At 41.2% G+C, this 26,352-nt stretch overlaps 1 protein-coding gene across 5 annotated transcripts in view; it reads left to right on the top strand.

Moving 5' to 3' along the window:
- The first annotated feature begins 1,241 nt into the window (after positions 1-1,241).
- Positions 1,242-26,352, top strand: part of CAP1 (cyclase associated actin cytoskeleton regulatory protein 1) — a 29,548-nt gene continuing 4,437 nt past the window's right edge. The window contains exons 1-7 of one of the 5 annotated variants that reach the window (XM_045584800.1): positions 1,242-1,366; positions 17,626-17,747; positions 18,380-18,483; positions 20,515-20,592; positions 22,353-22,496; positions 22,597-22,682; positions 25,222-25,327. In XM_045584800.1, coding sequence (XP_045440756.1) covers positions 17,636-17,747; positions 18,380-18,483; positions 20,515-20,592; positions 22,353-22,496; positions 22,597-22,682; positions 25,222-25,327 — 630 coding nt within the window. In that variant the 5' untranslated portion in view covers positions 1,242-1,366; positions 17,626-17,635. Of the gene's footprint in view, positions 1,367-1,773; positions 1,930-17,622; positions 17,748-18,379; positions 18,484-20,514; positions 20,593-22,352; positions 22,497-22,596; positions 22,683-25,221; positions 25,328-26,352 lie in introns of those variants that run through there. The other 4 variants (XM_036448709.2, XM_036448706.1, XM_036448710.2 and 1 more) reach the window with 4 other exon arrangements.

Genomic DNA, 26,352 nt, shown 5'->3' with positions numbered 1-26,352 from the left:
GCAAATACAACCTTTTGATGTTACGTCTTAATAAAGTTAAAGTTTGTGTGTATGTTTGTGTTTTTTTTGTTAAATGTAAAAATGTACAATTTTTGTATAATATTTTGTCTTATCGTTTTTCTTTTAAACATACTAGGAGTAATAAAATTGGGAAAAGTCCCAGGTTCAAAGAAATTAAGTAACCTGACAAAACTGGTTTGGCTCAATGGATAGAGCGTCGGCTTGGGGACTGAAAGGTCCCGGGTTCGATTCCGGTCAAGGGCATATCCCCAGTAGGGGGTGTGCAAGAGGCAGCTGATCGATGACTCTCTCTCATCGATGTTTCTAACTCTCTATCTCTCTTCCTTCCTCTCTGTACAAAATCAATAAAATATATTTTTTTTAAAAAGAAATTAAGTAACCTGATAAAAGTCTGACCCCTACTTGCGGGCCTACTAAAGCCCAGGATATCTCCTCATCCAGAGAAACAACACTGCCCAAAATGATTTCAGTATGGTCTATATATGGAGGTTAAGCTCATGGGATTTAGAGTCAGGTAAATGTGTTCCTTTCAAAGGTAAAAACAGTTACATTGCAATCTTGGCAAATAATTCAGCTTCCTCATTTTCAAACTGAAGGTTATAATGGTACCTACCGCAGAGTGTTCCTATTAGGATTAAATGAAAATGCATGCACTTTAGCATTCAGTACAGGCCTGGCATGTAGTCAGAGCGTAATAAATGGTAGTTCTTATTATAAGAACTGTATTTGTTGAATGAATGACTGGCATATAATGCCTGCATTCAACTTGAAGCTTGGAACTACCACAGTCGCTCCACTGAAGGGACAAGAGCTAAATAGCACTCGCCAACTTTTTCTGGAAATACATCTTTGTGGGAGGATAATCAATGGTTGGAAAATGTGAGCCTTGAGGCAACAAAGCTCTGATCCCCAGGTCCGAGCCGGGAAGGCAAGCCTCCCCTGAACTGAGTGGCAGCTGGCTAGGCACGCCCAGCCCGGGGTGAGGATGCTTCAGAAGCCGGTTTTTAGCGGAGTGGAGCAAGCTAGCAGTATCCTAATTCCGCTTTATCTTAGTCTCAGAAACCACACCCTGGGGGCTTGAAGGAAGGACTCCGAAACCACACGGGGCGGAGGCTTCTGCGAGGCCCCAGACCTGACCATCTATGGTCACAGAGCGCACCGAACTCACAGGAAGTGGGACGAGCTTCCACCTTCCCAGCCGGGGCAGAGCGAGCGAGGCGGCAGTGGGCACGCCCAGAAGCCCGGGGCTGAGCCCACGCCCTCGAACACCCTCTCTCCGCACCCAGCCTCTGCGGGTCCACCCAGAACTCTGTCCGAGGCCGACGTCACAAACGGGGAAACCGAGGTATGCACACCCCGAGAGAGGTGGAGCTTAGCCTTGACCACCTCGCATAGTGGACGGCCGCCAAGAGCTCCGCCCCTCAGAAAAACTACCCCTGGGTCCCTCCAAGACCCCTTCGGGAGGGTTGTGAAAAGGGAGCGGGCTTGCCATTGAGACCAAAGCGGTAGGAGAATTAGCCGCTTACCTGTCCCCGTCTCTGGAGGTGGAGCTTAGCCAGTAATTTCATCCCTTCATTGGCCCCCTCAGTTAGATGGAGGCGTGGTCAAATAAGGACACGCCCTCCAGGGGGTCGCTCCGCCCAGTGGGCGGGGCTGTTTTGCATGAGCCCTCCGTGCTGGCGGGTAGACGCCGGGGCGTGGTGAATAAGGGGGTGGAGCCACGAGCGGGGCGGCCGGACTTCCTCCCCCGCGCTCCTCCAGCCAGACATTTCAGCTGGCCGCTCGTTTCCGGTGGGGGTGCCGCGCCCAGTGAGGGCCCGGAAGTGGGTCGCGCGAAGATTGCTGGGCGGTTCTTGCCGGAAGTGGAGAGCGGCTGTTCGCAGTCGGGAGGTGAAGCCGAGCTCCGAGGTGAGGGTTCGCGGTCCGGTAGGGAAGGGGCTGCCTTCCGCGGCCTACTGGCTCCCGGCGTGGTGAAGGGCCTATGTGTCTGGCCTATGTGCGCGTGATGAACCCCGCTGAGGGGTCTGGGGCGGAGGCCCCGGAGGCCGACCTGGTATCCTGGGCGCGGTCTCTTGAGGTGGGGCCGGGGTGACCGAGTGAACTGGGCTCTCCTGGGGTGGCCCTTTCCCTGGGTTTCGCAGTCCCGGTCATCAGCTTCAGCGGAGGCCCGATTCCTAAGATGCCCTAACTAAAAGGAGCCTCCGAGACCTTAGTAGTCGTCCTTATCCCTATCTCGTCCCCATTGCACGGATGGGTACATTGATCCCGGAAAGAACAGGCTGGACTACGACCCTATAGCGAATGAGGGAAACAATTGGAATCCTGACTTCAGTTCTTTAATTCCATGCCCCAGACCCTACATTCTTTTCCCCGAGAACCTCTCATTCTGCCTCGGAACGGTTTTCCGGTTGGGGTCCTCTCTTTGGCAACTTGAAAGGGCACCAAGATAAAAGGCTTCTTAGAACTTCTTCTTTTTTTAAATGCAGCGTGTTTGGGATGCCTGGGGAGTTTTTAAAAAGAGATAGTGGCAGGTCCTTGTATTTGCATTCAGGTAGTCCGCCCTTCCTCCTAGTCTGTTGCTCTTATTCTGAAGAGGCAAGTTAACTTTATTGAGAGTGTTGCATACTTCTGGTCCCGAAATCAGATGGCTGAGGTTTGGTTTTGCCCCACTGCTGAGTATCGGTAGCCATAGATGCCTTATTTAACTTCTTTGAGCCTCTTTCCTCCCCCCCCCCCCCCCCCACTGCCTCCCATCCTTTAGGTGGAGATTTTCCACTCACCTCACAGAATTAAATTTAGAGCAAAGTGTGTTTATTCTGTCTCAGGCACTCTGCCACATCTAGGGAATGCAGTTTTGAGACAAAACCAGCTAGATCCCGCCATCAAAGAGCTGTTTGCAGGGACGTTTGTTTAAGAAGTCATTAATTAATTATAATATGTATGAGGCACAGATGAAACGAGGCACTTGGCCACGATGGCTAAGAATACAATTTGGAGGAAGGGGCAGACAAGTAAAACAGAGATGGTTTACAATGTCAAAGTGCACTGTGTGAGCACAAGGCTGTAAAACAGTAAGAGAGAAATACCTGAGCCAGGTTTTCTGGCTTTGAGGAGGAAATGGGAGGCTGAGTCTTGCAGATTTATTTAGCCATTGGGGGAATCTGGAAAAGAAACTTCCATGCAAAGAATACAAAAACAAGGACATGGAGATCTGGACATGACTAGTTCAGTGTGACTAGAATTCTAGTGATGCTTGGAGAAGTGAAGGGAATGGGAAGTGGTGGGGGTCAAATAGGAAGGACCTTGTAAACCATGTTAGGAAATCCGGATGTGGCCCAACTGGAGTGGCTTAATTGTTGAGCTTCAGCCTGTGAACCAGATCATGGTTTGATTCCCAGTCAGGGAACGTGCCTGGGTTTGCATGCTTGATCCCCATTGGGCAATGTACAGAGGCAGCTGATCAATGGTTCTCTCTCATCATTGATGTTTCTATCTTCTCTCCCTCTCCCTTCCTCTCTGAAACCAATAAACATATAAAAAAAAAAAAAAAAAAAAGAGCGGAGACCGGTTTGGCTCAGTGGATAGAGCGTCAGTCTGCGGACTGAAAGGTCCCAGGTTCGATTCCGGTCAGGGGCATGTGCCTTGGTTGCGGGCACATCCCCAGGGGGGAGGGAGGAGTGCGGGAGGCAGCTGGTCTATGTTTCTCTCTCATCAGTGTTTCTGGCTCTCTATCCCTCTCCTTTCCCCTCTGTAAAAAAATCAATAAAATATATTTAAAAAAAAAAAAAGATGATGATGAAATGTGGAATATGGATCTGACCCTGAAAGCTATGAGGCTGCTTTGAAGGCTTTTATGTAGGAAATTTATGTTGTCAGATTTATGTTTTATTGTATTTATTTTTAAATATTATTTTATTGATTTTAGAAATGAAAGGAGAGGGAGAGAAGCACTGATATGAGAGATATATTGATTGGCTGCCTCCTGCATGGCCCTCCACCTCCTCTCCCGACCCGGGAGCTAGTCTGCAAGTCCGACGTATGCCCTGACCGGGCGAACCAGTGAACTTTTGGTGCTTGGGATAGTGCTCAACCAATTGAGTCACATAGGCCAGGGCAGATTTATGTTTTAGAAAGTTCAGTCTGTCAAATGGGAAGGGACATGAGAGGAAGTAGACTAGTGTTTGGAAGCTGTTGACATAATCATAATTCTAAATAGGGCAATGGCAGTGGAAAGGAGAGGAGGGTCAGGTTTGAACAGTGTTAAAAGATGAAATCCATAGAACTGGAGGCTGGTTGTTTATGGGATTGAGGAAATAGGAGTAGTCTAGGATGATTGCCTGGTTTTCTGATTTAGGGAAAACCAGGCAATCATAAAGATAGGTATTATGAGAAGAAAGACTGGGTTGGGCAGGTGGCAGGGAAAGAAAATTAATTTTGGATAAATTGAGTACAAGGGGCTTGCAGCACATTGAAGCAAATATGGCTAATAAGGTACTCAAATAGTGGAAACAGCAAGAGCAAAGGTGTGGAGGCAGGAGAGGGCTTCTGTTCCAGGAAGTACTGGAACCTGGAGTTTGTGGCAGAAGATAAGATCAGAAAAAAGGTAGATGCCTGCCAGGTTAGGAATGGCTTTTGATACCTTCTTTGAATGCACTTGGGACCCTGCACTTGTATTTTCCTGCTTCTCCTCCCACTCCCCCCAATACTTTATCAATCAGGTGGACATAATTTATGTCTCAGAAGCTTAAATGAAATGTAGCAGTGAAAATATCTTGTCATGTACAACCTGTCTTGCATACGGAAAATGGTGATAGTGTTAAGCTTCGATTAATGGATTTTTTTGCCATGAGGAGGTTAGCTGTTTTGTTTGTAAAATATTTTGTTTTCAGTAAGTAGTGATCTTTATTCTCACCCCTTTTCTTGATTATACAAAAATACATTTGTTTAGTTGTAATTTTTTTAATGAGGGACTGAGCCTTTAAAAATTTACTTTTTCCTTTCAATTTTCTGTGAAGCATTGTGAGTCAACGATTCATTTTACTTAAACAAGCAAATGCAAAAAATCATTGGAATTTGAACCCTCTGGTTTGTAATTTAATCCTGAGATTTGAAATCTGAGGATTCTCAAGCCATAATTTACCCAGTCCTAGAGATTATACCTTGGAATTGTCATCATCAGTTTCTTTACTTTGTGCTAACCTTGCTTTCATGCCTGTACTTCAACTTCTGCATCACAACCAGACTAATCTTACAAAGAACTATTTTCATTTCATTACCCTTCACTTTCCCAAAGAATCATATTACCAAAGAATCAAGTCTAGCCCTAGCTGGTTTGGCTCAGTGGATAGAGCATCGGCCTGCCGACTGAAGGATCCAGGATTTGATTCCAGTCAAGAACACATGCCTGGGTTTTGGGCTTGATCCCCAGTGTGGGGCATGTGAAGGCAGCCGATCCATGATTCTCTCTCATCATTTGATGTTTCTATCTCCTCTTTCCCTCTCCCTTCCTCTCTGAAATCAATAAAAATACATTTTTTAAAAAAGTCATAGGAGAAATGGAAATAAGCATAAATTTTTTTTAAAAAATCAAGTCTAAACTCCATTGTTCAGTTTACAAAATTCTCCACAATCAGACTTTTATCTTAATTAGGTTTTTTTTGGTGTTTTAGATTGACAACATAATTCAGAAAATCCTAAACTGCCACATTAGCATTTTATTTGTATCTCTTGAGCTTCCCTTTGCTCCTCATTATATTGGGACAGGGTTTCTTAGCGTGGCACAGTTGATATTTTGGGCTGGATAATTGTTTTGTTGTGGTGTTGTCCTGTGCATTGTAGGATTTTATTTACTTATTTATTTTTAATAGATTTCTATTGATTTCAGAGAGGAAGGGAGAGGGAGAGAGAGATAGAAACATCAATGATGAAAAAGAATCATTGATTGGCTGCCTCCTGCACATCCCCTACTGGGGATCGAGCCCACAACCCAGGCATGTGCCCTTGACCAGAGTTGAACTCGGGACCCTTCAGTCTGCAGGCTGATGCTCTGTCCACTGAGCCAACCTGGCTAGGGCTGCATGGTAGGATTTTAGCAGTATCCCTGGCCTCTAGCCATTAGATGCCATTATCACTCTCAGTTGTGATAACCAAAAATGTTTTCAGACATTGCCAAATTTTATTGGAAACAGAATTACCTCTGATTGAGAACCACTGCATGAAAAAGAATCATATCATGCCAAAACCGGTTTGGCTCAGTGGTAGAGCATGGGTCTGCGGATTGAAAGGTCCCAGGTTCGATTCCGGTCAGGGGCATGTACGTTGGTTGCGGGCACATCCCGGTAGGGAGTGTGCAAGAGGCAGCAGCTGGTTGGTGTTTCTAGCTCTCTATCTCTCTCCCTTCCTCTCTAAAAAATTAATAAAAATATATATTAAAAAAAAAAAGAATCATATCAGCCCTGGCCTGAATCAAACCAGGTTCCCAGGTTTGATTCTGGTCCAAGGCACATACCTGGATTGCAGGCTCAGTCCTGGGTGCAGGAGGCAGCCAATCAATGATTCTCATCATTGATATTTCTATCTCTCTTTTCTCTCCCTTCCTCTCTGAAATCAATAAAAATACATTTTAAAAAAAGAAAAAGTATTTCATGGCTATGATTGTGCAATGCCTTATCGCTCCAACTAATTTTTCTAAAGGCAGGCTCTGTGGTCATGCTTAGCACAGTGTATGGCACATGAGAAGTACTAGGTACCCTGCACTGAGTGAATCATACATTTCATTGAGACATCAAGAATTATTTTTTATTCAGAGGATTCTTGGGTGGTCCTTGAAAGACTTGCCTTTTTGTTGTTGTTCTTTTCATCAGAGAATGTGATCTTAATAGAGAAATGCTACTGGTTTAGGCACTCACTAGAAGAAAGCTTTGGGTTAGTTGAAGGTGGAACAAAAGTAGGTTTACATTTGTGAGAATGAGAAATACAGAATTTATTCTTATATTATTTATTATTGTATTATTTTTCATATGAACAACTATAAACTTACTTTTGCCCACCTTGTATGTCCCCTCTGTTGGGGATATATAAATTCCTGTTTTGTTCATGTGACTGCATTTAGACAGCTTGGTTTAATGGACAGGAATTATCATTTATTTTAAATTGCATATAGTTTATGATGTTGCATTCAATGTTTATTTGACTGATTAAATTGTAATAGTTTATCATCTTTAATGCATTTACAGCATCCACCATGAAGCTGTTTCTTCTTGATATACTGTTCATGTAAACACCATAAAAAGAATCATGGCTCTAAAAAATATTCCACAGAGCAGCTTTGTTTGCCTTGTATTACCAAACCTGACATATCAAACTTTTCCATCTGACTGGAAAATAATTACAGTTGAAATGTTTCATGGAAGGAATGAGCTTGCATTTTTTGTTTTGTTTTGTTTTTCTCCTCTAGAGGTCGTAAAAATTCCTGCGTTTGAGTTAATTATAGACTTATAGTCACAGATCTTTTCATACATCTCATTGTAGCTAAATCATGGGTAGGGACAAATGGCATCCTTGAATCTATCTTTATGCATAAGAATGGGAAATGCTGTTCTGTTTAAAGCAACTGCCCAGCTGAAATCAGCCAAAACAGTTTTCCTTGTACAATGTCAAAGGTGCCTGCTAAATCTTCTTAGGCAGTTAGTCTTCATCATATTCCTTGAATGTAAGAAAGGGAGAAACCCATTGCCACATAAAGTTATATTTGCTCCAGGCCTTTGAAACAGCTAGTTCCAAGTCTTGACTGCAGCTTGTGCATTATTACTAGCTTTACCCCTGGCGTTTCAGATAGAGGACCATGTTAAGGAGGGAACAGGAGACAAGTGCTGATATTGAATTGGATTCTTTCCCTCCCTAGAAGATAGGCCTTTCATTCTCTTAATCTAAGCCTCAGGTGGCAATGACTCAGGCACTAAATGTCATTGGTTTCATCAGTGAAACCAAATGCTTGGGGAAGAACAGTGGCTCCTGATTTGGGTTAGATTTAGATGGCATCTTTACTGGGGCAAAGTGATGTCTGTTCTTTGGTTTCTGGGTTAAAACAGCCAACTTGTAAGTATCTGTCATTAGCATGTCTAGGTTTTGCTTTCTGGCATGTTAGAGGCTAGTGATGAGAATTTCTATATTGTTAGTAGAACTAAGTGATGCCTTATAGCTCACTGGTAGTAAAGAGATATTCCAAGTGGAGCTGTTGAGCTTTGTTTTCATTATAAAGAAATTATATAACTTTGTTAAAGAAAGTTTGGAAAATTGAGGGGCAAATTGTCCAAACCCCATCATTCTAATGTGACAAATACTTTAAATTTTGTTTTCTTAAAAGTCTTTTTTCACAGTGCATTTAGCTATTCTGTTATAATCAGAAGTCTAAGCTAACATTGTAGTGAGCATCTTCCCACCTATCATTTTTCCCACATTAGGAATATTTTCTTAGAATAATGTCTGAGGAAAAGAATTACAAAGTCAAGGCCAAGAGAAGCCTTTTGAAGTAGATCAGTTGTACTACTTATAATAGATACAAGCTGAAATGTATTGTTTCTCTTCATTTTTATTTAAGGTTATAAGTTAAGGGAACAACTACCAAACAAAGTAGAAAACATATAAGTATGGCAACTTCCTACTCAAGTAGAAATTCAGACCACTGGCTTAATTGCCTGATGAGATGAGACAAGAATTGCAGGAGTAACCTGGTTCCATTTACTTTTGCACAAATTCCTTGAGTAAGCAGGAAGAATTGGGTTGCTTCAATTGTTAGAATGATGAGAGTAAGAAGTAGGTATCACAAGCCGTTTCTGATTTTATTTTGTTTCAGACCACAGAAGAGATTGCTGGAGAACCAATGTTCTTGTTTCTTTTTGCTCTGCATGATGTCCCTTCCAGAGCCTCTCCATTCTCGTAACTTCCTGACATTTCTTTGCCGACGACTGCAGACACTGATCTCCAGTCTTGATCTTCCCCACGCTTAATTTCTAACTACTTAACTAGCCATTTCTATTTGATGCTTCATCTCTTCACACACTGCATATCCAAAAATGACCTATTTTTTTTGCCCTAACTAGAACATTGCAGAACATGTTTCTGTCTATAGTGTCATCACTCTCTTAGGCCACTGGATTTGCAACTCTGGAGTCATCTTGGGCTCCCTTTTCTGAATGCTACTGTATTCAGTAGTCGGCACTGCACAGTTGTTACTTGTGTTTAATGCACACTTGTTTTGTGTGACCTTCGATGGCGAACCAAGATCAGTGGGTGGAAGTTGCAGGGAAGCCAGTTTTGCCTCCATATAAGGAAGAACTTTTAAATACTTTGAGCTGTCTGAATGGAATGGGCTGCTTCCAAAAGTCTTGGGTTCTCCGCACTGAAGGTAACTGAACAGAGGCTACCTGACTAATTGCAGGCATGTTGAAAGGACTGTTCAGATGGTGTTTTTACAAGATAGTTCCTGCATTCCCTCCTAATCCTGAAAGCCAGTGGAAGGTAGCTTTGTTTCTCCTGCAACTCCCTTAGAGCAGAAAAACTATTTTATCATTCTTTTATATTTCCTCAGCACTTAATTCTGTGCTGGTCACTTAGTTGCCTAAAACTGATTATTTGTATGTTAATCTGTTCTTTTCCTTTGCTTTCTGTATCTGGTTAGACAATAGATGTTATGGATTTTTAACTTTGAAACATAAAATATATTTTTTGTAGTAGCCTTCTTATTTTATAGATGCACAACAGCTTTCCACCTAACTTAAACCCTAGTATCTTCCTTTCCCCCCAAATCCCATTCTGTTTCTCAGGTAGTATTTGTTTTTTGTGTGTGTTTTTTCTCAGATAGTATTTGTAAAATTTAACTTTCATTTTATTATTCACTCAAAATCCCTGAATGGCTTCACATTTATCACAACATCAAATTCAAATACTGCCTGGCTTTTAATACCTTATTTTCCATGATACTTCATGTTGCATGATATATGTGGTCTTACTTGTATTTTTTATGCATTGCCTTGTTCTCTCTTCTTTGCTTCTGATTCCTCTGGAATGTCTTTCCTTTTTTTCTTTTACTTTTTCTATCAAAATACCCCACTTCTGTCCAACCAGATTACTTTCAATTCTCATTGATTTCTTCTGACCACATAGTCACTTATACTATATACTTCAGAACCATACAACATTCTGCAAAGAAAAAACTTTAGTATAAAGATTGACACTTTCATTTACCCTAATCCAAGTGAAGTTAGATATCTAACAACTTTTAAAAATAAAGTCTTTATATAAGTGTGAATGTGTATATTGATTTCAGAGAGGAAGGGAGAGGGAGAGATAGAAACATCAATGAGGAGTTCTCAGTATTTATTATGTTGCCATTTCATCTATGTTGTCCTTCCCAATAAGAATGAACGCTTCTGGAGGGCAGAGACTGTGTCTTTTATTTCTTCAGTAACTGCCACAGTGCTAAGCACTTTCGTTTATGAGCATCTGTGTGCCAGGTTGTTCTAGATGCTACAAATTAATGGGGCTGGGGAAGAGAGTGGATAAATATCTATCCTCCTGGGAGGCGTATATTCTAGCACACAATATGCAGTGATAACATTTTAACTATATTTTAAAGCTCTCAAGTCACTAGTCATCTATAAAATGTACTCCTTCAATTCTTAAATCTGTGTGCTAGGTGAGGATCCATTAAATGACTGTTCTAAAGTAAAAAAGTTAATACTGCAGAGCTAGGACTCAGACTTTGGTCTCCTGAATCTTAGTTTCATTTAGATTTGTGTAATTAGGTTTGCCTCTTTTTCTAAAGCTTTTATGATAGTCCGGAACGTATACATTCATTTATGAAGCTTACATATAGTTCTTGGTTATTGTCAATCAAAAATGGCAAGGAATACCTGCCGGCCTGGCTCAGTGGCTGAGCATCAGTCTGTGAAGCAGGGAGTCACGGTTTAATTCCCGGTCAGGGCACACACCCTGGTTGTGGGCTCGAACTCTAGTAGGGGGCATCTGGGAGGCAGCCGATCAGTGATTCTCTCTCATTGATGTTTGTATCCGTCTTCTATCCCTCTCTTCTTCTCTGAAACTAATAAAAACATGTTTAAAAAAAGAAAAAAAATGGCAAAGAACAAGGTAAAGCAGAGTTTTCTACTCTGGCAATTCTGTATTTTGGGGAAAACCCTTATTTTAAGCATTTGCTTTCCAGACCTGTGTCATCTAGCCTGAATGTGAAAAATATTGGCCTCCATGGAGAAAATTGAAAGCTGCTAATAATGTAACTAAAGACACCATAAAGAGGCCTTGAATTCACAGTACTGTGCTTAGCAAACAGTGGTGGCTGGATGCTCTGATGAGTCACATAATTGCTTATAAGCCAGCGGGGCCTGTGTGGCTCAGTTGTTGAGTGTTAACCCATGAACCAGGAGCTCAGGGTTCTGTTCTCGGTCAGGGCACATGTCCGGATTGCAAGCTCAATCCCCAGTAGGGGTTCTGTAGGAGGCAGCTGATCAATGATTCTCTCTCATAATTGATGTTTCTTTCTCTTTCTTCCCCTTTCTGAAATTAATTTAAAAAAATAGTTTTTAAAAAGCCATATGTGGTTGTGGGGAGAGATTTAGAAATTTTGTGCTCAGTGCCTAGGCTCTCTGCCTACTAGTTGTTCAATATCTGGCAAGCTTTTTAATTTTTGTTAGTTTCACTTTTTTTTTTCTTTTAATGAATTAAAGAGAGAGAGAGAGAGAAAGAGAGAGAGAGAGAGAGAGAAATAATGATGTGAGAGAGAAACATGGATCTGTTGCCTCCTGCACACCCCCGACCAGGATCAAATGAACAACCTGCATATGTTCCCTAACTGGGCATTAAACCCACCAACTTTTGGCTATGGGATCACACTCCAACCAACTGAGCCACCAGAGCAGTTTCTTTATTCTAAAGATAGGGATCAGTATCTTCTTATTATATATCATTGAATTAAGTCTCTTTTTAAAATCAAATCTTAGAAGAAGAAGCAGATTGGTGATATAAAGCACAACTATAAGGGAATACTATATTTAATTAATATATAATTCAATAAACAAGAATTGGTTTGGAAATCTCTATAGCAATGTGATTTGTGCCCAAGAAGGCAGCGTTTATTTGAAAGATCATGGTTTTTGTAAGATCCTAAAATAGACAAGTTAAAAAAGAAAAGAAAGAAAGGGGGAAAAAACACTTCTCAGATTTTTCAGAGAGAGGGAACAGCCAAACCTGTGTTGAGGGGAGGGAGAGGGTAAAGGCTGTTATTATTGTATATTAGAGGCCTTGTGCACATGATTTGTGCACTGGTGGGGGGATGTGGCTTGCTGGGATCAGCCTGCTGCTGGAGCAGCCATTCATCCAGCTCATCTAAGCAGTGCTCCCTCTGTGGGAGTGCACTAACCACCAGGGGGCAGCTCCTGCACTGAGCGTCTGCCCCATGGTGGTCAGTGTGTGTCATATCAACTGGTCATTCGGTTGCTGGGCTTTTATTATATAGGATAGGATTTTTATTACCTCAAGGACTCTTACCAACCTACAGTACTTACAGTGCATAGTACATTTATAGTACTGGATTAACAAAGACAAGATGGTTTCTGCCCTCAAGTGGCCAGTTGCCTATTAAATGAGTAAATAAATGATTTAAAATGTATGTGTTAAATGTGTGGTAAAGGTATTTGCGCAATATGTGGGAACACATATTGGAAATGCTTCTTTGGGAGGTATTATTTAATGGATCATAGGAGTTCTGGAGAGGGGGCAGATTGAGAAGGAAAAGCATTCGAACTAGAAAAGCTTCCTGGAGAAGGCAGCGGTTAGCTAAATGTTATAAGGCAGTAGGAGGTCTGAGACGGGGCAGATTAGGAAGGGAATCAACCAGGCAAAGAGAATAGAATTATAAAGGCTCAGAAGTGAGAGAAAGCTCTTTCTGGAAAGTGCTAGTAGTCCTGGAATCCTGTGTTGTGCAGAGGAAAGGTGTGGCAAGAGATAAACTGTACTTGTAGGAGATAAAGCAGGACCAGGTTCCAGGTTATGGAAACCTTGTTTGGACTTTACCCTGAATGCCCTAGGGAGTATTGAATAGTATTAAATAAAAGACTATCATAATTACATTTGCCTTTAAGAAAGATCACTATGGTAATATGGAGCCTGGATAAAGAGAGTGTATTACTGGAATTGGGAGACTGGCAAAAGTTATAAATTCTTAATTTTTGTCAATCAGGATGATGCAAGATGGAACCTATAGATTTTGATGACTGATTAGATTTGAGGAGTAAGGAAGAAGATAATTTAGTTAACATCTATGGAATCCTTACTATTTTTTAGGACTGAGCTCAGTACCTCTACATGCATTTCCTTTTTTTTTTTTTTTTTTAATTCCTCACCTGAAGATAATTTCCCATTGATTTAAAAAATATATTTTTTTATTGATTTCAGAGAGGAAGGAAGAGGGAGAGAGAGATAGAAACATCAATGATGAGAGAGAATCATTGATTGGCTGCCTCCTACACGCCCACACTGGGGATCGAGCTGCAACCCGGGATGTGCCCTTGACTGGAATCAAACCTGGGACCCTTCAGTCTGCAGGCCGACACTCACCCACTGAGCCACACCGGCCAGGGCTTCCCGTTGATTTTTAGAAATAATTGAAGGGAGGGAGAGAGAGATGAAACATCTCTTATCGATTGGTTGTCCCCCACATGATCCAGACCAGGGCCAGGGATTGAGCCTGCAACCGAGGTACATGCCCTTGATCAGAATCTTAATTCGGGACCCTTCAGTTCGCAGGCCAACAACGCTCTCCACTGAGCCAAACCAGATAGGGCCATGCAGCCCTTTGGATTTCATACTGTGGTCTCCATTACACAGATAAGGAAGCTGAGGCTCAGAAAGTTTGATAACACTCCTCGTTGCTGAGCCAACAAGTGCTGTTATTCAACCCCTATCTGTCTGACTTCTCTAAAGACAGTGCTCTTAACAATCTATACTTGACTGCCTAACAGTTCCCAGGTTACTAGTTTGGTCAATCAGGTGATTGATGGTAGTGCTGGATCACTAAAACAGTGGGAGTGGTAGATGGGAAGTTGATTATTTCTGTTTTGGACATTTCATCTTGAGATGCCTTTGAAAAATCTAGGTAGAGGTGTCTATCAAGAAACTGGATTTAAAATTCTAAATCCCAGAAGAATGTCCTGCACTAGATATGCTACTGTGGGAGTTGTTAGTTCATAGGTGGTTTTGGCTGTACCACTCAGCAAGCAGGCTGGATAATGATAGTGGAAAGTTTGCGAGAGGATGCATCCACCTAAAGAATGTGAATGTGGCCGAAACCGGTTTGGCTCAGTGGATAGAGTGTCGGCCTGCGGACTGAAAGGTCCCAGGTTCGATTCCGGTCAAGGGCATGTACCTTGGTTGCAGGCACATCCCCAGTGTGGGGTGTGCAGGAGGCAGCTGATAGATGTTTCTCTCTCATCGGTGTTTCTAACTCTATCCCTCTCCCTTCCTCTCTGTAAAAGAAAATCAATTAAAAAAAAATATATATATATATTTTAAAAAGAATGTGAATGTGTGCGTAGACAATGAGACAAGATGTATCTTTTTGGTCCCTTCAATTCTGGACATTCTTTCCCATATCATCTCAGGTTTCATCCTACCCTCACCAAAAACAAAAAATTAAATGCTGTTCTATATTTGATTAATGGTAGGATGAGATTAGCTATAAATGATCACTGTTTTGCCCTTCCTTTCATGCTGCTTAACTTAGCAGAGCTAGCTTGTTTAGCAATTAAAGGTTACAAGTGAAATAGGTGGAGAGAAAGGAGCCAAAATCCCATGAAGCTGTATTAAGCTTTTAAGATTGGTGAGTCTTCACCAATCCTGGAAGTCTTTAGAGACACTTGTATTGTGTTTCTGTGTTAAACTAGTCTCAACCTATAGCATCTATTTTGGGAACATGGAGGGAACATGTTTTAGAATAGGTGATATCTATTAAATGCTTGAGAGTTTATTGTATTTGCTGCCTTTCCCCCTGGGATTTATCCTGTGTGGTAAATAATGTGTTTATCCCTAGAGAGTATGTAGAATTGGCAGTAATTAAGGAACTAAAGTGATTGTAGCATAACATAAAGGAAAATACACTGAGTGGCCATATTATTATGATCTCTGAACCCATAATAATTTGGCCACTCAGTGTGTGGGTGTGGATGGGTGGGTGGGGTCCTAACAGCCTGGCATGGGAGAGGACATGGGTGGTTGGCCAGCCTGCCTGCTGGTCCAACTCCTGCTCAGGGGACAATTTGCGTATTAGCTTTTTCTTTTCTTTTCTTTTTAAAATATATTTTATCGATTTTTTACAGAGAGGAAGGGAGAGAGAGAGAGAGAGCTAGGAGAGAGAGAGAGAGAGAGAGAGCGAGAGCTAGAAACGTCGATCAGAGAGAAACATTGACCAGCTGCCTCTTGCATACCCCCTACTGGGGATGTGCCCGCAACCAACATACATGCTCCTGACCGGAATCGAACCCGGGACCTTTCAGTCCACAGACCGACGCTCTACCACTGAGCCAAACCGGTTTCGGCTATCTGGTTTGCATTCTTATTTTTTCTTTGATTTTCTTTTAAACAACATTCTCTGGAAGTCATCTGGCCTAGAGAGACTAGAGCCCATACACAGGAAAGAATGGACAGGGATACTTTATCTGAGCTTCTTATCTCTCCCACAGAGAGGATAATGTGTTAAGTTGAGAAATTCTGGCATGTCATCTTTGGGGGAATTGTAGTTGTTATGGTCATTGTAGGCAGCTTCAAGGGAGTTGAGTTCATTCAGCTTCAGTTACCTGAACTAATTAATTCTTTGAAATGGAATCCCTCCAAGTCAAGGCTTTGATTGAAATTTCACAGATTTTGCCCAGGCGGCATAGTTCACTGATTGAGCGTTGACCTATGAACCAGGAGATCATGGTTCGATTCCCGGTTAGGGAACATGCTTGGGTTGCAGGCTCATCCCCACTGTGGGGAGTGTAGAGGGCAGCCAATCAGTGATTCTCATCATTGATGTTTCTATCTCTCTCTCCCTTTCTTTTCGTCTCTGAAATCAATAAAAATATATTTAAAAAAAGAAATTTCACATTTTTATTAGATCACTTACAGTCTCAAGCATTTTATGTATATTGATAACATTGAACACTTATTTGTATGTATAATATGGGCAGCTTTCAGAACACTTGTTCCTTTGGGGTTTTGGGATGCTATGCTTCCAGTTCCTTAATTTCACAAATATTTATTGAACACCTTCTATCTCTCAGATGATGGTCTAGATCACGTGTCAAACACAAGGCCCTCGGGCCAAAACCGTCCCACCAGGCCTTGCAATGTGGCCCGCACCGCGCTGTCATCACTGCACTCCGCTGTGTTTCCATCACAATGACAGTTTATGACTGTTCAGTAAACCATTCGGCCCGCGATTTAGGCTGGATTTTAGATTTTGGCCCCTTCTCTGATTGAGTTTGACACCCCTAGTCTAGATGGTAGAATATAATAGGGAACATGTCAGAGAAGATACTTTCTCTGGTGGAACATACTTTTAGGATATTAGACACTGAATGAGACTAGTTCAGATAAATTAATACCTGTGGAAATCCTAGTTCTTGTGAAAGATCTGTAAAGAAGCTCTTCTGGATGTGTCTATTCTTCCCCACTGTGTATCCAGATCTTATCCATTCTCATTTGAAGCCTGGATCAAATGGCAGCTTCTCCATGCTATGCTCTTGCCCCCTCTGAAATTCTGTTATTCTATCTACAACACTTAGGTCCCCTTAAAATTCTTTTCTACCTGTTTTATAGTTGTTAGTGTACATGTCAAGTCTCCTGTATTATATTATGTTATTGAGGGCATGATACATGTCCTCTTCATCTTGATTATGCAGGCACCAAAATGTTGTAGGGGAAAACATTGCACTTAGAGACAGATTTGAATTTGAGTACTGGCTATAGTTAAGCCATTTAACTTCACTGAAATTAAGTTTCTTATCTTTAAGAGTGTAATAATTTTCCTTCCATCCCTGAATAGTTGTGGGAAGGCATAAACCAAGATATGTGGCTCTACTTTATAAATTTAAAATTTTGTGATAGCATATTCACTAAGTATTTGAGTGAGTAAACATTTGCTTTCAGTGAACACCTTTCCCTGGGTAGTTCTCTTGTTGAATGAGGTCTTTATGATCTTGCAAATATTCTAGACATATTTTCCATCTTATTTTATTATTAAATGATTCTGTTCCTCAGAATTGGCATCCTCTTCACTCCTAAGTATTCTTTTTTCTACTTAGGTAGGTACTATGTAATATTAACCCTTTGCACTCCGCTGTCCCCTCTCAGGGGACATCGGAATTCTAGCATATCACTCGGATGTCCCCTCTCAGGGGGGACATTGCAGTTTATTAGTGATTACGGGGAATTGAGTTAATTCAATGCACGTGTCCGCCGCAAAGTAGCGTCGAGTAGCTGGTAGCCAATGTCCAGAATGGTTCGGAGTGCAAAGGGTTAAAACAGTAAATGACTTTTTATCTGTTTCAGCAGGTGGTGCATTATGGCTGACATGCAAAATCTGGTAGAAAGATTGGAGAGAGCTGTCGGCCGCCTAGAGGCAGTATCTAATGCCTCTGACATGCACTGTGGGTTCGGAGACAGTGCTCAAAAAGGTAAGCAATATACAAGCCTGGCAGAATATTTTGAGTGAAAACTCAAAATATTTTAAGGGGACCTAAGAGTGTTGGCCTAAAATTTTTTTTTCTCAGTGTGTTCTCTCCTTTGGAACCAACTTCCCAAAATGCTTAATCTAGAAAGTTCTTTGCCTGTAATTTGTATTGCTGTGAGCAGATAAGAGAGGAAGTGACTTATGCAGGGAGGCCTGTGGTTAAGTTATTTTAACACAAGACTTCCTGCTTGTGTTCTGTTTCCTGTTCTTCAGCAAAATGACTCCAGTGTAAGGACAAATGACAGGTGATAGTAAAATTTCCTCTCCCCAAATGATTGGCAAATTGACCATTTTGCATATGGACCAATTGAGTCATAGAGTGTTAGAGCCAAAAGTAACCTTGGGGGATCATTTTTAAATTTTTCATTTTATACATAAAATTAAGCTCAGGAGAAGGAAAAAAAAAAAGGGGCTTAGTCAAGGTAGCACAACCAGTTTATGTTGGTAGGTATTGGAAGTAGAACCTGGGTTTCCTGACTCATGTTCATTGTGTTTCTTACCTCTCCTTTTACACGGAAGTGCCTTTTAACAAGTCATTTTTCTGATCCATGACTGATTATTGGTGACTGTCTTCAGCAGGAGCAGTTCCTTATGTGCAAGCATTTGACTCACTGCTTGCTGGTCCTGTGGCCGAATACTTGAAGATCAGTAAAGAGATTGGAGGAGATGTGCAGAAACATGTAAGGATGTTTTGCCTTCCACCCGCACCCCCACCTCCACCCCCACCCTTTTAAAGACTGATGGCTTTCTTCAGACCCCATTTATCCTCACAGCTCCTTTCTAGCTAACTCATGCCTGGAGTTCAGTCCAGACACTGGAACCATCATCAGATTTTTATCACATATTCTATGGGGGCTTCTTTTATATGGATAACTTGCTTGGTTCATCAAATATGGCTCTGTTCATCTTTGTGGTGAAAACTGCTACCAGTCTCATCCCAACATGTTATATAACCAAGCCTATGGTGGCTTATTAACAAAAGGTCATTATCATGACTTAGCATTTATAAAACTATGCTTGATAGTTACTGGTTATGCTAATATGAGTTATTTTTACACTTATCCCACAGCAGGAATATGAAGTAGGCAATGACAGGTGCCTGTCCACCCACCTTCCTTCATTTGCTGTTACCTCTCCACCCACTTCCCTTCATGTGCTGCCACCTACTTGTCACCACCACCTGACACTCATATACATATATTTGCTCTTCCTCTTTGGGATCCAAAATCTTCTTTCTAGTCTTTTGAGTGATTGATTGTAAGCAATAATCGTGTTTAGGATCTTCCTGACCCTTCTGCAGGACTGATTGCTTGATCTTTGGAAGATTTATTTTGAGCCTGTTATAAACCATCTATTGGCAGTAGTGTTAGCTCTAGAGAATGGGGCTGGGCCTTAAATAGGGGTGTTAGAAGCTTGCATTTTTACTTTAAATAGTCTAACATATGAAAACATTTTAAAACATGTATCATTTTTATATTTTTAAAATGCAAATCCAGAAGAAATATCTTATTTTAATTTTATATTTTAATAGTGCTTATAGCCCATGTTTCTTAGGAACTTTTTTTGACCATGATCATCATAAGAAAATACATATTTGTAACAGATATGTTCACAAAATAGCCCTTAAACTACTTGTACTGCATTTTCATTTACTTGTTGGGGGAAATAATTTCAAGCTGACGTACTGTACTTACTATTTTGTTTTATTTCTATTTCATTTAATAAAGTGCTGATTATGGCTCATTAAGTTGATTTTGATTCACCTGGAAGTAATACAAAATAATAGTGAATGTAAACTGTAATTGAAAAATAAAATTTTTAAAAAGTTCATTTTGATTAATTACCTCTGAATGGATCATGATCCAACATTGAGAAACATTTAAGCTAAAGGAGTAAATACCTTGAGAATTTTAGATATAAATTTAGATTTTAGACATAAATTTAGATCTTTGCCTATAGTGAGTGGCCAGATTATTATGATCTCTGAACACATAATAATCTGGCTACTCCGTGTATATCCTATATAATAAAGGCTAATATACACACACTCACACTGAGTGGCCAAATTATTATGCATTCAGAGATCATAATAATCTGGCCACTCAGTGTATATTTCTACCTCTTTTTTATTTTATTTTTTATTTTTTTATTTTGTTTATTTATTTTTTTACAGAGAGGAAGGGAGAGAGATAGAGAGCTAGAAACGTCGATGAGAAACATCGACCAGCTGCCTCTTGCACACCCCCTACTGGGGATGTGCCCACAACCAAGGTACATGCCCTTGACCGGAATTGAACCTGGGACCTTTCAATCCGCAGACCGATGCTCTACCGCTGAGCCAAACCGGTTTCGGCTATTTTTTATTTTATTTTAGAAGATAGGATCTGTTTTTTATTTTGGGTGAGAGGCCAGAAGGGATTTTTCAGTGAACTTCATATCACACTGCATGTGCAGTTGCTAACTTAATTGATTTCATCCAAGGCTAGTCCTCATCTTTATTTCCTGGATATGTGGCCCTGATTAGTTCAAGAGGAGCAGTGGTACATGTAATGCTGCCATCAGTCCCGGGAATCTGGAATACCCGAGGAAAGCAGCATGAAGTGCCTAGGTTGCTACCAAAGTACATGGAAGTGGAGGTTTCAGGTTATTCTTATCAGGACCTCTCCTGGTGTAATGTGTCATTGATAGCTGTTTCCTCTCCTTTCCGGCAGGCGGAGATGGTCCATACAGGTCTGAAGTTGGAGCGGGCTCTCTTGGTTACAGCCTCTCAGTGCCAGCAGCCAGGAGGTGTAAGTTCACCACTAGTTGGTTTTGTTTTGGCTTGATGTTCAGGAGAAGTTGAGAAGTTTCTGCTGAACTATCACAACATGCTAAAATAAACCTACCAGGCTTGGGTATGATCACAATAATATCCAGAAGTAGAGTCAGACTTACATTGCCAGTTCTGGGACTGTGCCATTGGGTATTTATTGAGTTGCACTAGCTTTCCTGTCATTTTACTTAGGATTGTGGTTACCCCTGGGACTTTGCTAAAGAGGCAAAAGAAGGGCCCTTGGAGCTTAGGAGAGAGATAAAGGCAAGGAAAACGTACCTGGGGGAAAAGTGTGGGCGAGCTCCATAGAGACAGTGGTGCTACTTCTCCTATAAACAGCCTTTTTTTAGCCTTTTGGTTGAGGCTAAATTCACTATATTGTCCCCTAAGCCCTTTGGGTCACAGGAAATGGTCTCTTGCTTCACTGTGAAGTGAACGCTAGTAATGCTGTGTAGGTCCTAAAACTTCTAAAGTACTGCTTCTCCCCTTTAGCTCTACTTCTACCTCAAAATTGTATGCTGCCAAGGTATAAAAATTAGAGAAAGTTGAAATTTTTGTCAGAGCCCAAGATTTTAGTTTTGTTTCTTCTTTTTGCATTTGGCTTTCCTGGGCAGATGGGTAATAAAACTCCTGCTAATGTTATGTTAAAAGCTTTGGATCCTTGGCATGCCTAAATAATGTAAGAAATAGTATAAGATAATGTTAAATATATTAGACTTCAATTATTAATCTATATTGAATGGTTAAAGCATTTTGTTTAAACCTTTTCTCTAAAACAAATCAGACAGCTGAGACACTATTATAGTTCCTTACTGTAGACTAGGGACTGGCAAACAACAGTCCACAGGCTAAATCTGGCCTGCCACCTATTTTGTAAGTGAATTTTTGCGGGAGACACAGCCATGTTCATTCTGTTACTGTTTATGCACTACAACAGCAGAATCAAGAAACTGCAGAATGTTTGCTGCCTGGCTCTTTACAGAAAGTTTATTGACTTCTGCTCTAGACTGCTAAGAACTGAGAATTAAGATGTTCAGAAAACTGAGCTTTAGAGAAAGAATAAAAACACAGAAACACAAGTCATCTTTTCTGCTAAGCTGCCTGCTCAAATGACAAACCCCCTAATTACATTTGATTCAATAGATCTCTACTTAGCAGCTGCTATATGGCTGAGTGTGTGAAAGGCTATAAGCCTGATAGTATAAGGATTATAAAAGAGGGTTAAGACAAAGCCTTTGTCTTTGAAGAATTAATGAGTGGGGTGGGGGGACAAAGCATGGGGTCATTAATAGTTTGGGCTCGTATGTGACACAGTGCCAAAATTGGTTATGCTGACAATAAGTGCTGTAGGAGACCATTGTGGCTGGAGTTGGAGGGCAGTTCCTCATGAAGCATGAGGAGCATTTGAATAGATGGAAAAAGAAGAGGCCATTATGAGTAAACGCCCAAAAATGAACCAGTATCTCGTATTAGTGGAACAGAAAAGAGGCTGAAATGGTAGAATTTTGTGATATAGCCAGAGTGTGAGTCCTAATCATGAAAATTCAGCCTGAGAAGTTGGAACTCTATGAGGAGAGATGAGGAGCACTATTTTAGCCATATGAATCTGTGCAGAATGAATACAGAGTTTATTTGGATGCTCATTATAGTCCATAAAGAATTCTTGCCTTCAGGATAGAGCTGACAAAGCTTTATAGAAAGACTCTAACATGAATCTTTTTCTGCATCTTTTCCTAGAATAAGCTTTCCGATTTGTTGGCTCCGATCTCAGAGCAGATCCAAGAAGCGATAGCCTTTCGGGAGAAGAACCGAGGCAGCAAATTGTTCAATCACCTGTCAGCTGTCAGCGAGAGTATCCAGGCCCTGGGTTGGGTGGCTGTGGTGAGCAGCTCGGCTTCCGTGGGAGGGAAGGGATAGGATGGGAAAGGTAAGGAGATAGGGCTGGAGAGGCTCTGAGTCACCAACAGCTTCTCTTTCTTAGGCACCCAAACCTGGTCCTTATGTGAAAGAAATGAATGATGCTGCCATGTTTTATACAAACCGAGTCCTCAAGGAGTACAAAGATGTGTAAGTCCAGCCATTCCTCAAGGGGTAAAGGACAAACCCAGTTGGATACTTGGAGTAGTGCTTTGGGGTTAAGGCTGCCCTTGGCTATGTTAGTTCTCCTGTCTCAGAGCTGCTTTCTAGAAAGTTGAGTAGATAACTGCTCATAGAAGGTGCATTTATAAACTGGAAGTGTTTCTCCTTCCACTTTTGCTTCTTCAGAGTTTGTAGAGGGCCAAAGTTTTCTAACACATACCCTTCCAGGTTTAGGATGTTTTGCTGGAGATTAAATGGACTAATCCCTTTTTTTTAATTCTAGCCTCGTGATATGTTTAATTTAATTTAATTTAATTTTTATTTTTTTTTAAATATTGCTCAGATTATGTTTATTTATTTTAAAGCTCTAAACTTGCTTTCTTTTTCTTTTTCTTCTTTTTAATGTATTTTTTATTGATTTCAGAGAGGGAGAGATAGAAACATCAGTGATGAGACAGTCATTGATCAACTGCCTCCTGCATGCCCCCTATTGGGGATTGAGCTCACAACCCAGGCATATACCCTTGACTGGAATTGAACCTGGGATGCTTCAGTCCACAGGCAGATGCTCTATCCATTGAGTTAATCCGGGTAGGGCTGAAGATACGTTTATTGATTTTTACAGAGTTGCGGGGGGAGAGAAACATCGATTTATTACATGCCCTGATCGGGAATTGAATCCACAACCTTATCGTGTACAGGACAACGCTTCAACTCACTTAACCACTTGACCAAGGCTGGATTAATACTTCTAATTTATCTGTTTAGATAAGATTTTTTCCTTTGTTGAAGATTTCCAAACAGCCCATTGGCAAAAGTTTTAGTAAAATTTACTAGGAAATTATCCTGACTATTGATGTGGTCAGGTAAAGTGAGAGGTAGGCTACCTGGCCAGTGCAGGTGTTAAGTAAGGGGAGTCATTTTATGGAGTGACTGCAGGTAGCTATTACTTAGCTGCATAGCTACCCAACCCTTCCTTTCTTTCTGTTCATCATAAATCAACCAACATTTGTGGATCAACTGCTTTGTGAAGGAGTAAGCCTTCATGTGTGAAGTATGTCCCAGAACACCAGGCACCTCCTTGATCTTTCCCACAACCTGGAATTAAGTATCACATGTCTTGATTATACCCCCTCACTTTACAGTTGAAAAACTTAGGCCCTATGCTAAATAACCATAAAGTCTTCTAGCTTATATATAAGAAGATGAGATGTGAGCCATACTTCAGTGCAATTTCCTTCTGAAGGGAACTTTTTTGTTTTTTTGGGGGGTGCATTTCCTATATAATAAAAGCCTAATATGCCGTATCTGGTCATCCAGTCAGCCATTCAACCAGTCAAAGTGTAATAAGCTAATGATATGCTAAGGGCACTCAACTGTTTGCTATGACATGCACTGACCACCAGGGGGCAGATGCTAGGTTAGCTTGCTGCTGGGATCTGGCTGCTGGGGACTGAGCAAGATGGGCCGGACACACCCTGGAGTCCTCCTGCGATCTCTACCTGGCTGGCCAAGCTCCTGCATCCCTCCCTGGCCCCGATCATGCACCCATGAGGTCCCTTGGCCTGGCCTGCGCCCTCTCGCAATCCGAGCTGAGAGGGCTCCTCCGCCCCCAAGAGCTTGCATTTTGTGCACCGGGCCTCTAGTTTTGACATAAGGAACTATGTCATATAGTAGTTGAGATTCTTGGAGTCCAAGAGTTTCGCAGTGATGGTTTTCACAGTGAAAGATCTTGACTATGGCTTCATGCACGGGATGACTACTTTCATCAGTTTTTGTGTATTAGGTTCTGCCTAAGGTCTGTGAAAAAAGTTTTTCTACTTTTAATTTATTTTAAAAAATTATTTTTATTTCTTAATTGATTTCAGAGCAAGAAAGAGAGATAGAAACAACAATGATGAGAGAGAATCATTGACTGGCAGCCTACCGCACACCCCGCACTGGGGATCGAGCCTGCAACCCCAGGCATGTGACCTGACCAGGAATTGAACCGTGATCTACTGGTTTATAGATTGATGCTCAACCATTGAGCCATGCCAGCCTGCTGGGCTATATATATTTTAATTGATTTTAGAGAGAGGAAGGGAAAGAGAGAGAGGAACATTGATGAGAAAGAAACCTCAACATCCATCAGCTACCTCCTGCATACCCCAACTGGGGATGAAGTCTACAACCCCAGCATATGCCCTGACCTGGAATCGAACTGTTCATGGGCACATATTCAAACATTGAACCACACCGGCCTGACAACAGTTTTGCTACTTTAAAAAAAAAAAAAAAAAAAAAAGTTTGAATAATACTGCTATAAGAGAAAGACATAATCTAAAGTGCCTATTCTAATGGACTTTGGTCTGATTAGGGGATAGGTTTTAAAAAAGAGAAGAAAAGCTCAGTGATGATAGAAAAGCTGTATTGAGCATAGCCTAAGGAACACCAGGCAGGAGGATGTGCGCTCACAGAGAGGGATTCTGGAATCACTATTGAAATGTACCCTGACTGCCCATGATGAGTGCTTTATTTTTTCCAGGGATAAGAAGCATGTGGAGTGGGTTAAAACTTACTTGAGTATATGGACAGAGCTGCAGGCTTACATTAAAGAGTTCCATACCACCGGACTGGCCTGGAGCAAAACGGTCAGTGAATCCTTCTTTTTACTCATCCAGGATGGGGTCCACAGATTTCTTAGACTTTGGCACTACCAAGGTCCCAGAGCAATGTTAGTCTTTCAGTGGAGGGTAGAAGAAAAAAAAAAGGAGAAGGAAAGGGAAAAAAGAAAGACTAAAGAAAGCAAGAATTAGAGAATATTCATTTCTGTTCTATTTCAATAAACATGAGTGTGGGATGGAGGGGAAACAGATGAATGAGTTACATTATTTCAACACTCTTGAGACTTAAAATTATAGATAGAAAACCTCAATATAAATCATCAAACTAAATGCTATAATAAAGATCCACTACAGCAAGCATGTCAAACTTGAGATCGATGGGTTTAAATAAACGAGGCATGTGGCTGTGAGTTTGACATGCTTTGCACCTCAGCGTATAAGAGGAATGATTCTCACTGGGAGAGATTGTACTGAAGGGGTATGTTCCGATCTGAGACTTTTTGCAAGTATAAGGCAGTGAGAAGTGGGGGAATGGGGAAACTAGCAAATGGCAAAGCTTAAACTAAATGCAGAAAAATTGGATATCTCTGGCTACAATAAGGAAAGATAGGCTTTTAAATAGGAGAAAGGGCAGGGAAGGAAAGTAGGTTGAGACTTTTAGACTTCATAATAGGTGATAATTATAATCGATATTTGAGCAAGAAAGTGATAATGATCAGATTTGCCCTTAAGAGAGCCTCAGTTTCCAGGTTAGGGATAAGGGCACATGTGCAGACTTTGAAAGTATTCATAGTGCTAGAGGCTGCTGCAAAAGAATTTGTAGGAGATGTAATAAAAATACAAGGAAGATTTAATGAGATTGAAGGGTTGAAAGACTCAAGGAAGAATAAACAGGCTTGGGTGCTGATGTCTTTCACTGAGAGAGATGAGGTGGTGATAGGTAGGGGAGCGGGCAGGAGATGAAGAACTCAGCCTTGGACTTGTTGAGTCTGAGATAGTGGTGACACACTTAAGTAGATTTTTAGAAGTACAGGTTTAGAGTTGGATTAGAG

This window comes from Pipistrellus kuhlii, unplaced genomic scaffold (assembly GCF_014108245.1).
Source record: "Pipistrellus kuhlii isolate mPipKuh1 unplaced genomic scaffold, mPipKuh1.p scaffold_m20_p_2, whole genome shotgun sequence".
In the NCBI taxonomy this organism is placed as follows: domain Eukaryota; kingdom Metazoa; phylum Chordata; class Mammalia; order Chiroptera; family Vespertilionidae; genus Pipistrellus; species Pipistrellus kuhlii.
This window is presented reverse-complemented; position numbering and strand designations above follow the sequence as displayed.